This window comes from Falco biarmicus, chromosome 2 (genome assembly GCF_023638135.1).
Source record: "Falco biarmicus isolate bFalBia1 chromosome 2, bFalBia1.pri, whole genome shotgun sequence".
NCBI lineage: Eukaryota > Metazoa > Chordata > Aves > Falconiformes > Falconidae > Falco > Falco biarmicus.
The window spans coordinates 122,085,569-122,100,552 of record NC_079289.1 but is presented as its reverse complement, the minus strand read 5'-3'; the positions used below and the strand labels follow the sequence as shown (position 1 = coordinate 122,100,552).

At 42.7% G+C, this 14,984-nt stretch overlaps 1 protein-coding gene across 1 annotated transcript in view; it reads left to right on the top strand.

Annotated features, from left to right (window-relative positions):
- Positions 1-629: 629 nt before the first annotated feature.
- Positions 630-14,984, top strand: part of DCBLD2 (discoidin, CUB and LCCL domain containing 2) — a 46,490-nt gene continuing 32,135 nt past the window's right edge. Inside the window, exon 1 of the mRNA XM_056327813.1 lies at positions 630-987. Coding sequence (XP_056183788.1) covers positions 645-987 — 343 coding nt within the window. The 5' untranslated portion in view covers positions 630-644. The remainder of the gene's footprint in view (positions 988-14,984) is intronic.

The window sequence follows — 14,984 nt, the reverse complement described above, 5'->3', positions numbered from 1 at the left end:
GAATCTGAAAGACATGTGAAACAGTGTCTGGTGTGGGTGCTGCTCTCACCCTCCCTCTGGTCCTTCCAGCCCTGCTAGAGGGAGGCAGGGGTGGGACCCTGCATGTGGGAACATCGCCACCATCTCATCAGCATCTGAAAATTACCTTCCTTTCACCTGCCACTGGAAAACATGTAATGAGGTGCAGCCTTCCATGAAGATGATGGTGATGGTATAGAAAGGTGATTCTTTGATCCTACTAGTGCTTGGGGTGCTTTTCTCTCCAAAATGAGCTTTCTTAACAAGTAAATCAGTACAATAACCGCATTTCTTTTTAAAAAAGTGCCATTCCCCATGGGTGAATGCAAGCCTCCTGCAGCAAGCCTCCCAGTCACACGCTGTAACCGCTGGGAAGCTGGGTGACAAGGGCTGTAACGGCATGGCTTGGAGCTCAGGGCCAGCTGCCCGCTGCCCGGCGCTCGCCTGTGGGGCACAGGCCACCAGCCCGCCCTACCCTGCCCTGCCCTGCCCGTCCCTGCCCTGCCCGTAGCGCTCTTGTGCCGCGGTTCTGCCGGCCGGGCCCTGCTGCCCCGGCGGGAAGGAACAGCCGGGGCGGAACGCTCCCGGCCAGCTGTGAGGGCGCGCGGAGGTGGCACGGCGAGGAGATGTGGCGCCGAACCCCCAGGGCGCCGCGCCGGGGCCGGGGCGGGCCAGCAGGAAGCGAGCGCGGCGCCGCGCTCCCGGAAGCGGTTGGGCGGCCGCGGCGTCTGCGGGCGGCGAGGGGCGGTGCTGGCTGTCCCGCACGGCGCGACGGGTGCGGGGCGCAGGGCACAGACGCGGCCCGGCCCGGCCGCCCCGCAGCCCGCGATGCCCTGGGACCGCCGGCCACGCCGCGGGGCATGGTGAGCCCGGGGCGGCCGCTCCCTGCGGGGACCCGGCGGGCGGCCTCGCTGCTCCGCTTCAGCCTGCTGCTGCTGGTGCTGCCACGGGGCGCCGGGGCGCAGAAAGGTGGGTGCGGGGGCGGGCGGGCCGCGCTGCCCAGGGCGCCGGGGGGGGCGAGGGAGACGGGCCCTGCGGGACGCTGCCGCTGGGAGGGGAGTCCCAGCCGTCCCCGGCGTGGGCCCGCACCCCGGAGCTGCCCCCCGGCCCGCAGGGGCGAAGGAAGAGCCCGCTCCCCGAAGGGCCCAGTCCGCCCTCGCCTCAGGGCGCGGGGCGGCGGGGCCTGGCGCCGAGGGGGGCCGCCGCGTTTCCCCCGCGGGCTGCGTGTGGCGGCCGGGCCGGGGCAGCCGCCGCGCCGGGGCGGTGTGGGGGAGCCCACGCGTGGAGGCGCCCGTCCCGCTGGTGCCGGGAGGAGCGGGCCGGGTTCCCGGGATCGCGGGGCGGGCTGCGGCGGCTCGGTCCCGGCGTGGCGGGAGCTGAGGGGGCGCCGCAGGAGCTGTCGCTTCGGTCACACGCCTGGGGAAGGCGGTGGCAGTCAGTGCTTTGACAACGTCGTGAAACTTGCGCCTCTGTGGGTACAGGGGTTGAGAATAGAAATTTTATGGTCCTCAGTCCTGCGTGCTTCTTGCACTGCTCTGCTTCCTTTCAGAAATTAAACGCTCTTCTTGTGTAACTTTCAGTATGTCTCAGATGGAAATATATTTGAATGTCACAAATGCTGTATTTAAATGCACAGAGGGAATCAGGAATGTGTGCACCGTGCTGTTAAACGTACACTTAATTTTTTGAATGCAGAATGGTCAGAGATGTGTCTGTAGAGCAAGCTAGTCGTGTTGACTTACCTCTTCTGCTTACTTCTAGCTGATCGCATTTAGTTCTAAGTACATTCCTATACATGCACGAAGCTAACACTAATAAATCTTTGGCATACCTGGTTTTGTTTTATTTTGGTTTAATTTATAATGGAGGTGGAGAAGACCCAATTGCTTTTGAGGGGAAATGGGACAGTTTTAACATTTAGCCTTCTGAAGGCTGCTGCCAGGTCAGTGGGGCAGCAGCAAGGTGTCAGTTCCTGCTGTAGGAGCATCGTGCTCCAAATGTGTGTGCTGACCTGACACTAGTCTGACCGTTTGGTGAGCAGACTGAGTTTGTTGTTCTAGGAGAAAACTGAAGTAACTGGGTGGGGAGGGAAGAGTCATAATTTTCCTCCAGATTATTGAGTCGAATTGTCTCAGAGTGGTTGGAGGTGTGCTAGAGTGGGAGGGAACATGCAGCAAGAGGTTGGACTGTGTGGACAGCAGGCTTTTGGGTGTGCTGGTCACTTCATCTTTTTATACTCTGAGAAACCGCTGAAGAGCTTGTTCCCAAAATTTCAATTTATGATGTTCCTCCAGTTAATGCTTAAAGTTTGCACAGAAGTCTCTCTTTTGAGCAGTAGGGGAACCTCTTTACTGACAAATCTCATTTTATTTGGCATCAAACCCCAGCTTGTTTTAAGGTTAGGGTCTCTGGTGTTGTCAAATACAAACACTGAAGTATCCTTCAGTCATTGAAACTGTTGAAGCTTCTAAGAAAAGTTCTGCTTGTGAGGGACTGTTTCCTTGCCAAAATATTTCATTTATCTTATTCCAGAGAAGGTTGGGGAGCGCATATCCTGTATCTTTAAATGCTGGCATAGTTCTAATTTGGGTAAAGGAGTCCCATGCGGAAACGAAACTGCTGTCTTGCTCATGAAGGGTCTGCACAGAGCTGTTACTAAATTGATATATTAAATATATGCACAGGCTTCTAAGAGAGTGTGTTGAGATTGCCAATAGAAGTACCCAAGGTTTAGGGAATTCCACAGTTAAAGTTGCTTTTAAGCTTTTCTATAAAAAATCTGGTAAGTGATACTAGATGGGAACCTAGCCTCATTCCTTGTGTTAGGGTGGCTGGTCGTCTGTTAATAAGCAACTATTAATTTTCTGTTCTAGCATTCAGCAGCACTAAGCCTCACATACTACATGGTATTTAAATCTTGTTTTCAAGATACAGTATTTTCATTTCTGACATGCTTTTCTGTAGAGCACCTCTCTAGTATGAACTGATGTAAAAATAACGTATGATTTTGGTCAATTTGAAACTTCCTTTGAATGTTGAGTCAAATGTTTTCTCTTTCCCTCTCTGGATAGCTGGAAACTTGAGGGATGAAAAAGTGCAGGTACTGCTGTGGTGAATATGCTTCTCACTTAGTAGCCCACTGTATTACCTTGGCAGATTTGGGTGGGATTTTTTTTTTTTTTGGTCTATCATATTGAAAGTCATTCTGTGTATGTAATCTCACATTCTTTGGTCAAGGTCTTGAACTTGAGCATCTCAGTGTCTTGGAAAATATGAGCATTTTGCATGAGGTTGAACACCTTCAGAAACACTGAAAAAGACTCAACAGAAAGTAACTGGTGCTGTCATATGGTCTCATGCGTTGGGGACTGTCCAGTGGCAGCTGTGCAAGTCAACTCTTGTGATTTTGAAACAATTCTATAGTGACTAGCTCCTGGCTGCAAGGAAACTGCTATTTGAAAAATACTTCAAGTGTTTTATTTTTCATGTAATTAAGCAGGTGTGAGTGAATGAAAGCAAGCCAGCCCATGTAAGCTTCCTGCTCTTTGTAGACTGCATTTTGAGAAGCAGTGCTCTTAACAGATGTTCAGCTATTGATACAAATTTGGTGTGGCCTGTTCATCAGTTAAGTTTAACCTTTTTTTGGCTTTAGAAGAACACAGCTAAGAGAGAAATGGTTGCTTAGCTTTCATCAAAGTAGAACTTGAGTAATGTCTTAGTTATTCTGCAGGTACTAAGATCTCAGGGTCTGCGGACCAGGAACTTTGTCATCACACATGTAGTTTGGTAGCCATCTGTTGGGATTCCTAGTGGATACTGATTTGCTTATAAAGCTGGAATAAAGCTTTAAGTTAAAAAATAAACTCGAGTGAATCCCAAGTGATTTGAAGCAGATTGGTTTTTTTTTTCCCCCCTCAACCTTTTATTTAAAAGAAATTTACTCTGGGTGCTTGGTTTTAAATGTGATTCCCACATTTTGTTGTAAAAAAAAATACCAAACCATACAGATGTTGTTATATACTCAAACCTTTTGAAGAAAGTACCAGAAAGTCGTTTGTCACAGTAGCTTAAAAATGTTTGTGTCAATGTAGCAGAGGAAAAGAATTTTTGAATGTATGGTGCAAAGTTACCATGATCTGAAATGCTGAGTGAAAGGACTGATGGCTCTGTGCACATTCAACCTAATGAAATTTTCTATGGTCTTGTGTTTTGTGATTGAACTGCAGTATTCCTGGACCTGTTGTGTGTTCCTGTTCCTCTCTAGTTTTGCCGTGTGCCCTCCCCTTCCCTCTGCAGTGCTCCTGGTCTTGCCTTGGCTTGTCCGTCCGGCAAGGCAGTAGACAGCAGTGGCTTTGACTTGTGGCCAGTCCAGAATTAAGCACATGCTGATCCATCAGCTTAGCTTCTGTCTTTCTGTAGGACCTGAAATGGCTCGTGATTGTCCAGATGTTAGGGGCTGAAACAACTGTTGCGACTGTTGTGACTTCCTGGCCACTTACTGTGCAGGGGTGTCTTTGTCACTGAAGTACTGCATTTGGTTTACAGTGTGCTGAGTTCAGGAGTTCCTGAGACAAGTGGGAAGACTAGAACTAGCTGTGTGATTTTTGTGAACTTCATTTCCTTAAACTTTTTTTTTCAGATTCGGAAATAATTGTCCATTTTGTTCACTAAGATAACCTTCCAGTTGTGAACTTCAATCCTGAAAGGATCTAACTATGTCCTCCTTCTATAGATTTGCAAGAGAGGTGGCTTGATTTGGGTAGAAGGAAGCAGACAAAGAGAAGGTTGGTTGAGCTGCGTATCCATCAGCTGGGCAAGAGGGAGGGAGAGAGGTTGTAGCTTCTCCATAGATGTCTTGGAAGAGGTTATTTCCTTTTGGAACAGGTGACTGGCAAGGGTTCCAGCTGCCAAGGTAGCCCATTGCAGGTGTTTGTTTTTTTTTTTTTCCTTCCTCTCCTGCTGCAGATTGCTCCTGGCTTGTGAATATAAAACACTACCACAAAACTGTCTGCTGTATGAGCAATTGTCATGTCTTGGCCTTCATACAAGTGCCATTTTCTACTCTTGCTAAATTAGATTGGGTGGTGTCCCGTTGTCCTTTGTATCCATTGTCCTTGGCTGGGCTCATCTGGGAGGGAGTCACAGCCAAACCCTTGAGGAATTATTTTGATTGAAAAGATCCCCAGCTCTTTGGATGAGAGATTTGTTATCCCTCAAATTAACATCGGAGTAAGTGTTTTATGATGGGAAGGGCAGTGCTCTATTGAACTGTTTGGTTTTGCTAATAGGACAGTTTTACTTGAGAATGCAGAGTGTTTTGCAGATGCAATTGTGCAGAATACAGACTCTTGAGGATTTGGGGATTGGCACCACGTAGGGCAGGAGTGCTGAAGCAAATCCCCTTCATCCTTGTGCTGAGAAGTACAGAAGAATTTTTCAAGGCCAGGGCTTAAAGTGCTGCCAGGCTTAGCTGACATGTCTGCTGATCCAGGTTTTCTTTTTCACTTCCCAGCATTGCACCTTGAAGATAGATGTAGTGAGGAGGAGGAGGAGCAGTGCTCTAGAGAATTGTGTGGAGGAATGCTGTTCCTGGGGGGGAAGTGAGCTGGTGTTGGAAGTATAGACCTAAAAAGCAAAGATTTTTTTCCGCCTTCATTTACTGAGCCTTATTTGAAGTGGTTAGGTGGGTCTGGTGGGCAGAGGTATGTACATGTGTTGTGCAGAGCCATCCTTTCTGGGAGGGTGCCTCATAGCACCGATTCTGTGCAACCCAGCTCATCTTTGGGAGCCTGTTGAGGTCATGCTTGTGTAGTCTGCTCCTCTAAAGGAAAGAATCGCCATTTTGTGTAAATACTTTCTGGGACCAAGTATAAGAACTCATAAGAGTATTACATTTGGTTTGGATTTAAGCAATACAATGCACTTTGGTTTAAATATATATATACACTTCTGTGTACATGGCTATAAAAATCCAGTATCTGAGCTCATGTTAAAAAGGTAATGTAATCTTGTATGCTGCTACTGTGTGCATCTCAAGCCAGTGACCATCTAGCACATTAGTGCATTCTTTAGGAAAAATGTTTTCCTGCTACTGAATGGATATATTCAGCTTTCAAGATTTGGAAAAATGTTTTCTTTATGTTATTCACGTAAGAGAGTAATAATCCATCTGCTTTTCTGCAGTTCTGCCACCTGCTTTATACTCTGCAAAATGATGCATTAGGTCAGGGGTCCTCAAACTTTTTAAACAGGGGGCTGGTGCGTGGATGAAGTGGCAGGACATCATCTGCGGCTGTTTGGTTTCACCCCCCAACCCCCGGCGGGGGCAGGGCAGGGGGGGTCTGTAAATACTGGGGGGCTGGATTGAGGACCCTGGGGGGCTGCATCGGGCCTGCAGGCCGTAGTTTGAAGACCCCTGCATTAGGTTTTTAATGTGATCGCTGCTGTTCTGTATAGTTTCAGTCATCGGCTAGTTCAGTGCTGCCTTGAATGCATCAACTTTGATAGCTTAGATAATCAGTACAAACACAATCCTTGTTGGAATTGCTGCTCAACATATTGACAAATGTTTCTATTTTTTCTTCATAATCAATATTTCTATTGGTTATTTTATCCATATTGTGAAAGCTTTTAAAATAAGCAATTGCATGTCACCTCCACTTTTGTAGCTGCATCCTGTGCTTTGGGAAAGCAGTTAGGATTACCTGGAATTTGTTTTGTAGTCAAAGGATTTCCCTCTCCTCCTGCATTTTGTGATTAACAGTTGCTTTTAGATTAATTTCTTTAATCAAATATTATGGAACATCCGTGGTCCTTTTTTTGGAGAATAGTAGTATTGTTGAAACCGTTGTCCAAGCAACATGGGTTTGTTACTAAACGGAGGTTGGGGGAGGTGGGGAGGGGGAGCAGTAGTAATGTTAACATAAAAGGCTGTGTAGAAACTTGCATTAAAGTAGGATCTATAAAGTTCTCAGTGCATTTTTTTTGTACAGTGTGGTGGGTTATTTTCTGTGAAGCCTGTTCATTAATGTGGTAAGAATGTGAAATACCAGATTTTGTTAAGCTTTGTGCTTTGCCTTCCATTGTTTGAGGCAAACAGTTTGAGCTGTACTATTCACATTCTGTTTGAACTTGTTGCTTTATATTTGAACACATTTGATGTTATTTGAATTAAAAATTAGAGTTGAAAATATGGTAGTGATTTGACATCTGGACCACAGAATAACATTGATTTTGAATATTGCTTTTGTTTGAATAATTCTTTGTCTAGTCTAGAAAAAGAAAACAAACCCCGACCCTTGGATGAGTAAGAAACATTTAACCTGTGCTATGTCCTTGCATGATCACTTAGTTTCCCTTGGTGAAGAGCTGTAAAAGGGTAACATTTCTTTATGGTTGCTAAACTCCTAAAAAATGGATTTAAGGGGCAGATAATTCATACTTGTTTAGCTACCGTTATCTCGGTTATTTCAATCATTTGGATCTTGGGATTGATACACAGGCACTTGATACTGCTTATGGCATTTGGACGCTTCCTGTTGGCATTTCTTACAAAATCTCCATGTTTTTAGTTATCAGTTCTGTTTGGGTTACATTCCTTTTTCTCTACAAATACTGGAATAAAAGAAATTTACCATGAGTTAGCAGACTGTGAGGCTTAGACCAGCAAACAGCCGATGCTTGCTGAATCTCAGTGATTAGTTATTGCTTTGACTTGAGACTAGTTGCACCTTGAAAATCAAGCACATCAGTGTTTATCTTTGACAGTAAGTGACAACTCATACTTCTAGAATTTTCGTTGCGAGTTTGCAGTAAGACTGTAATTTGAGTTGACATCCCTAGCTGTAAAACAATTGAAATACATTTACAGTAACTATGTAAAATATAATACTAAGTGCATTGGCAATTGTTCTAGTCGGGTAAATCCTTTTCAAGAAAAAGGGTTCCTGAAAGCAGAAGATCTGTAAGTAGGGGCTGAACACATACTTGTCAGATGTGCTTGCTTTTAATTTTTGCTAACACAAGGAGGATGTTTTGGCCTGTTCTCTGGTCTCTGTGTATGATAGGTGTTCTGCATTTTGACTCAGTCAGTTACTATTTTCGTACAATTTTTTTGACTGGTGATATTAAGAACCCCTGTTCTTAGAATCTTACTGAAAGTACAAAGTTTCAAGTTTTTGACTGAATGAACTTCTACCCTATTAATAGATGTTCCATGCATCTTGTTTTTGAAGGGTAACACAATTAGGAAAGTTCCAGTTCTGCACAACTGTTCCAATAGCATACATAGCTGTTGCATTAGTAAATGTTTTTGTGTAAGCTGAATAAAGTTTATGAACTTTGTTGTCTCATTCTTGGCAATAGTAGTATTGAATAATAAGGAATTAGCCCATATGCCGTAAATAAAGTAGGCGTATTTTTGGAGAATATCTTTGAAACAGTTGGTTTCGTGGTTGTTTTTTGTTGGGTTTTTTTTTTTTTGGGTGGTGGTTGCTTGTTTGTTTTCCTCTCTTAAACGTTTAAAGCATGGTAGCTTTAGAAATAGTTAAAAATTCTCTCTCTCAAGATACCTTTAAATCAAGTCTGAAAACTTTCTGGAAAGTTAAATTTAATGCAACATCCTACATTCCCTTTGGTTAGAATCATAATTAGCCAACTGTAAGTAGTTGTGGCATACAAAAAATCAAACCTAAAAGGGTACTTCTGGTCTTCAGTACTGTGAATCTATCTTTCTGTAAAATGACCTATAAATTAGGGTCAGAGAGGTTCAAACCTGACATATGTTTTTTCTTTTTGGGAAGTCTGGAGGTTTTTTTCTTTGGTTGGGGGTGTGTGTGCCTGTGTGTGGGGTTTTTTTTTTCCGTTGTTTTTTTTAAGAAATGTTTCTCCAGTGCTTTCTTTATACTAAAGTTTGTCTTTCATTAGCAAGACTGTATTACATCAGTTTTGTTAATTTTATCATTAAAAAAAAAATCAGATATTTTCAGAGGGTTTTTTTGTTCTGTGTGGATATCTTTGGTTGTATTAACACTTTTAATTGTGCAGTAAAAGTTTAAAGTAAATTTATTACATTTTAACATTCCTGCATTCTTTGTGATGTGAAAACTGAATTCAGCTCCTGCAAAATCACAGGAGACTACGCTGTTAACCATATTCCAGAGATGCTGCATCATATATGTACTGAAAAATGAAAATTAAATCAGTGGTCAGATCATCTGTATGCTTTATTAAACACCTGCCTCCCTGCTTTATAACTTCCCTTGTTAATCTGCCCTCTAAACCTTCCTCTCAGATTTTTGAAGTTCTTTCCAAATCTACTTTCAGTTCAAGGAAGAGGTTTTGTCATCCAGGATTGGAATAGTATCCGAGTGATAATCCTGCAGGCTACAGATCTTTGCATCCTCAATCTTGCTGAAATTCAATGTATTGTGCATGAGGCCACATGGATTCTCTTTTTTTGATGCTTCTTCCCCACAGTGGTTCTTCATATAGAACCATTTCCTAAATGATATGCTGATTTTCTTGGTTCTTTACTTGAAGTGCTGTGGGAGATGCCCTTTTGATATGTCCTTGAGGAATATTATTAGTGGTGGAAGGGTAACTTGAAGAGCTTGGTATGCTTCTGTAAATGGTTGTGAGCAGATAACTCTTCTGTCTTGATTTTGAAAAAGATGATGGTGTAAAAGCTTCTCAGAGTGATGCTGTCTGTCATATTAGACTAATACTGTTGATCTTAGTCTGGCATTTAAACAAAGTTTGTAAATAAATATTCTATAAAATTATTCCAGATTTGTAAAAGGGTATTTAGGGATGAAAAATAATTAACATTTTCTCCTCATAATCGATGATCTATTTGTGGTTTTCTTTAGACTGGGTAATCCTGACAGCTCAGACGTTGCCTAACTGTGAAGAGGAAATCTTTTCAGGTCTCTTAATTGATGTTTCTTGGAGTACAGGTAGTAATTGTTTCAGTGCCCAGTTGCAGCTTCAGATACTAAGGGAGGTAGGAACACTGAACTGTTTTAGCAGTTTTGTCACAGTTCTTTTATACATCCTATTTTTGCACTTCTAGTTTTATACTGAGGTGGAACTAAAGTAGCATATTAATTAGACTTGGCAAGACAAGTAACTTGTATAGCTGCTTGGATGTAGATGTTTTTTGTATAGAGAAACCCCACAGGAATGAGGAGGTGAAAGATCTTCAGTATCTTGAGTAGAAAGATTAATTAGGAGAGCAATGGAAACAGAAGGTGAATTGCAGTGTCACGGTTTTGCTTGGTTCCTTCTAGGAGCCAGGAGATTTTGGCTGTGGAAGGGTAGTTGGCTTAAGAGATCTACACGCGTATGGAGTATGTTGTGCATGTATGTTTGCCAGCAAATCCGCAAAGGTTTTCATAGTTGGCAACTTGTGCATCTTCAACAGGACTGTAGCCAGTTAAAGCTGTGTCTGGTCGTTTTAACTTTGCTCCAGAATGTTTAAGATGTGGAGAAAAACATCTTGCCTTGTTCAGTGTGGTGGACAGAAGCCACTGGTGCTTAATTTTTCTTTTACAAATCTGTGAGTTTTGTGAAACCAGGAAGGCTTGAACCACTGTTACCTGTTAATTTATATTTTTATGCCATTATATACAGATGTCAAAATATGTATTATTATCACAAGGGTGGAAAGAGAGACACATTAAATTTAATCAGTTTGACCACCTACATATGAAGTCCAGTGCTGATGAGTTTTTATCTTTTTCTCAAGTATAATTGAAAACGTCAAATAAAGCATTTTCATTACTTTATCTCTTCATTTTTTGAAGAGCTGATTTCAGGGTCTGCAGTTCTGTAACACAAGACACCCTTTTCTTGCCTTGAAGGAGTTACAGCAAAGCTGATGGGCAGTTTTAAAGTTCACAGGTCGTTTTTACTGGAGCTTCACACACTGATGACTTCCTACATGATCTTGCTATATTTCTGTGATAAATTTTGGCACCAGTGACTGAAGTGTGTATATTTACTGTTATCTTCCTAATCATCCTATTTTTCAGTAGCACATATTGTTTGTTTCATTGATTGTATTTATAGAAGGTCACAAGTGTGAAATCACCCTTCCTTTTAAGGGAACCTCTACAAGGCAAAATCAGGAATGAATTATCTTTTAGAATAGGTTCTGTATTATATTTCATTACACTAGAATGAAGCCATGTTGTTCACGGGGGAAAACTCCAGACAGTGCCCATCATAATTTTGCAATTAGAGTTGAAAATCAGTGTTAGAAATCAAGATGATGCTGTATGCCACCTACACTGACAGAGATACTGGTGTAGGGATGTGGAGTGTTACTGTTTCATCAGTTGGATGACAAACTTTAAAAGAGGGTTAGAAACTGGTATTTAAAGTCACTTCTTGGTGCAACTACGGGATGCAAATAATTCCAGCTGTTGAGTTTTTCTTTTTGAAAGCATCTAGATGCCCTGCTGTTTTTTGATCAGGTACCCAACCCATCAGCTTCCTTCCTGCTGGCTTCTGTTGATTCCATGGTAGCCAGTCATGATTTTTACCACTGTCAGCTGCTGTCTCACCCTCTGCCCCCTGCCCCTACCTTGCATTATCTCCATTGCACAGGCTCCTGGGACTGTTAGACTGCTGTTGATGCATACCTGTACCTTTACTCAAGAACAGGCAGAGAAGGAGGTAACCTGGGTATAAAACTGCTGTGCAGCTCAACACAGGTATGACAAGCACCAGCAGTGGCTAGGGCGAGAAGTCACAGCTCTTTATAAAAGTCAAGATGGTACTGCTGAGTTTGGTGTTCATGTATGCCACCATGGATCTGCAGCGTAGGTGGTGTAGTCCCATTTATCAACAGGTAACAGAAGAGATAAGAAAATGACTGTGGTGTCATCTGGAGAATTTTTTTGCCTCTTTGTTGACACATGTAAGGCTTGTGAAATTTCGTTTGGTCCTGGTGTGGTGGTGGGTTTGAAGACCTTAGAAGAGATTGGAAGCCTATTCTTACCATGACTGCTGCTTATTCTCATGGAGCTTTGTGTGACCACCTGTGTGTTATTTTTAATTTCCTTCATCAGCTTTGTTTCTGCTGCATAGCACTTAAAGCACTGAAGCACAGCAGCGTTTATTTTTATGAAAGTGTTGGTGCAGATTGCTAAGTAAATGATATGTCTTCGGAAGTGGGCAAGCTGCATGTGCCAGACAAAAGACAAGGTACAACACAAGTTGTCACTGTGACTCAGCATGGGCAGCAGATCAGGAGGGCTTCTGCAGTATGTGTCATTGAACACAGAGCCCTCTTAGAGAGTCCTCACGTAAATCACTTTTCACCATGGCTAGCCTGTCTTTGTAGGCTGCTTTTGCCTGCATACTATTTAAGCAAGTCATAGCTGTCCCCGGGGACTTCTCTCGTTTTCCCGATTTCAGCAAGAAAAAGGTCTGCAGCAGTCTCGTACAGCTGATCTTTCCTGGTTTTTTGAAGTAGTCAGGTTAGTACATGATAGCAGAGGAAGAAAAGCTTATCTGCACTGATGATTTAAGAATTTAAGTTAATTTGTTTTAAAAATTATACTGTATTTTGGAAGTTAAATTTAGCAAGGCTATGTTACTCTTTTGTGCAAAATTCAGTGGCTGGAAGCAAAGACTGCATTTCCAGAGATAGTGATTGAAAAGCTGTGTGTACAGATTAAAATAGTAAAGTACTAATTATCACTAGCCTAGCATGAAGCTAGCATTGTAGATGCAAACAGTAAAATTTTGTTGTAACGGCATCTTAAATTGTGTACTTTTGCTATAAGAGCAAGAATGGGCTGCTGTGTCCTGCCCCCGGCCCTCGCTGCACTGAGCTGCCAACGTTGTGAAAGGCAAAATGCCTGTGGTGCTTTACCTTTTGTCCTATTCCTCAGCCCGAGGTTTCCTCACCCTTCTGAGGGTGACCAGAAGCAAGCAGATAATCCGGGCCCGAGATAAGGGTGGCCCCGCCCCACCCGGGTGGCCCACCAAAAGCTAGAGGCAGACAAGGCTTGCCTTTGTCTGTGGCTGCACTAATTTAAAGTGCCTTCAAGTGTTTATTGAGCTATGGTCTCACCTGTGGAAGCGTGGGATTTTTTATGTGTGAAACATCTGTAATGGGATGAAATGTGCAAACCAGTGTGTTACTGAGGCAAATAAAGGACATAAAGATGAAGGTGGCCTGTGTACTTGTTGGCTTGTTAAGAAAATTAATTCTGACAGAGGAGCGGATTACTTCTGAAGAATGTAGTTGTGTGGATTTTGGTAGAAAAAGCAATGGGTCTGGAGGACACCAATAAGGACATTTGGAAATACCTGAACAAGCTGTTTAGAATTTGATGTCTCAGTGGTCTTCATTCCTGCTTCTTAATCATGGATTGTTATGTTGGTTGTGTAAACTTTCTTGCCCACACTGAGAAAAGCAAAAAGTGGATGCAGTGTCTCTTAGGGACACACTGATAAAAAGTGGGAAAGAGCACAGGAACTGAACAGAAGAGGAGGAATTACATCAGTGCATTGAATCAGAGGTAGTTGTGTATTTGCAGTGAAATTAAATGCCTTAAAACATCTTCTTGCTTACATAACTCTAATAGATTTGATTCTACCTTTACTTAGATTTGATTCTACCTTTACTTAGATTTGATTCTACCTTTACTTAGATTTGATTCTACCTTTACTTAGATTTGATTCTACCTTTACTTAGATTTGATTCTACCTTTACTTAGATTTGATTCTACCTTTACTTCGTTAAGAAAGAGTTAATTACATCCTGTATATAGTCACAAACTTAAAGAAAATCCTAACTTACATATGTACAATCTTCTCAGGAAACCCACTGGTTAAATTGAGTCTGTTCAAAAGGCAGTGCCATGTGTTAAAATTGAGATCAGCATTTTGATATGCATTGGTTATGCCTTACAGACTGTAATCTTAAACTGTCTGATGTCTTTATCATTCTCTCTTCTCCAAGTAAGGAATGGGAAAGCATCCTCTAGTCTTAAAGATTACTTTTCAATGTGTTTTGGTAGTGAGAACAAGATTAGCAGTCACTAACAGCAGCCAATTTCAGGGGGAAAAGTTCTGATTAATTGACTCCAACAACTACGAAGAATAATTAATCTTTTTGTGGGTATTATTAGAGTACTTAGCACCCACTTCTGCATGTGCAGTATCCTCTCATTTTATTAAATTTGACAGTTTCTTCTTACCCAGTGCACTTTGGTATGTTTGTACTGGTTCGAGTTCTGTATTTTGTTGATGTAAAGAACTTGTGTATGAGAAATGGTTTTAAATCATTTGCATGATCGCATCAGACATCAGTGTGCCACAGGCCGGGGGGTCACCTGAAATCTGTCAGGATAATTCATCCAGACTGCACTCGACGGCGCCTGCAGAAGAGATGAATGGTTCTCCTGACAACAGCAGTCTGCTTGCCTCTGCCCCCTGCTTGAGGCACCCATGTTTCCAACACACATTTTGGTGAAGAGCTGAGCTTATTCATGTTTGGTATGAACACGGTCCTCAGGACATGTGAAATTCAATGCACATCTGCAGACCTTCCAGCACATGTCAGGTATAATGTATGTGCAAGTGATGTGATGCTACTGTGAAGAGCTTTCTCTGTTCTGCAAGTGCATTAGGTCTGTTGTGTGACAGAGAAGGCTGAAAGAAAGCAGGAGAGTCATTAGCTGTGTACTGACAACAGAAACTGTCAACCCATTCAGGAATAATTGATTTAGGCATTGATGTCTGTCTCTTCTAGGTGTTCTCAGATATTCCACACTCATGCATACAGATTAATAGGAGCAAAAGATTCAGTGGCACTTAATGACTTGCAAATGAAGTAGCTAATGCTCCTATATAAGTGGCTGTAGCGCAAAAAATTGTACTTTCTCTTTTTATTGTAGAAATTGCTGAGTATTGCAGATTGCTCCCCTGATGCAGGAGATATATATATA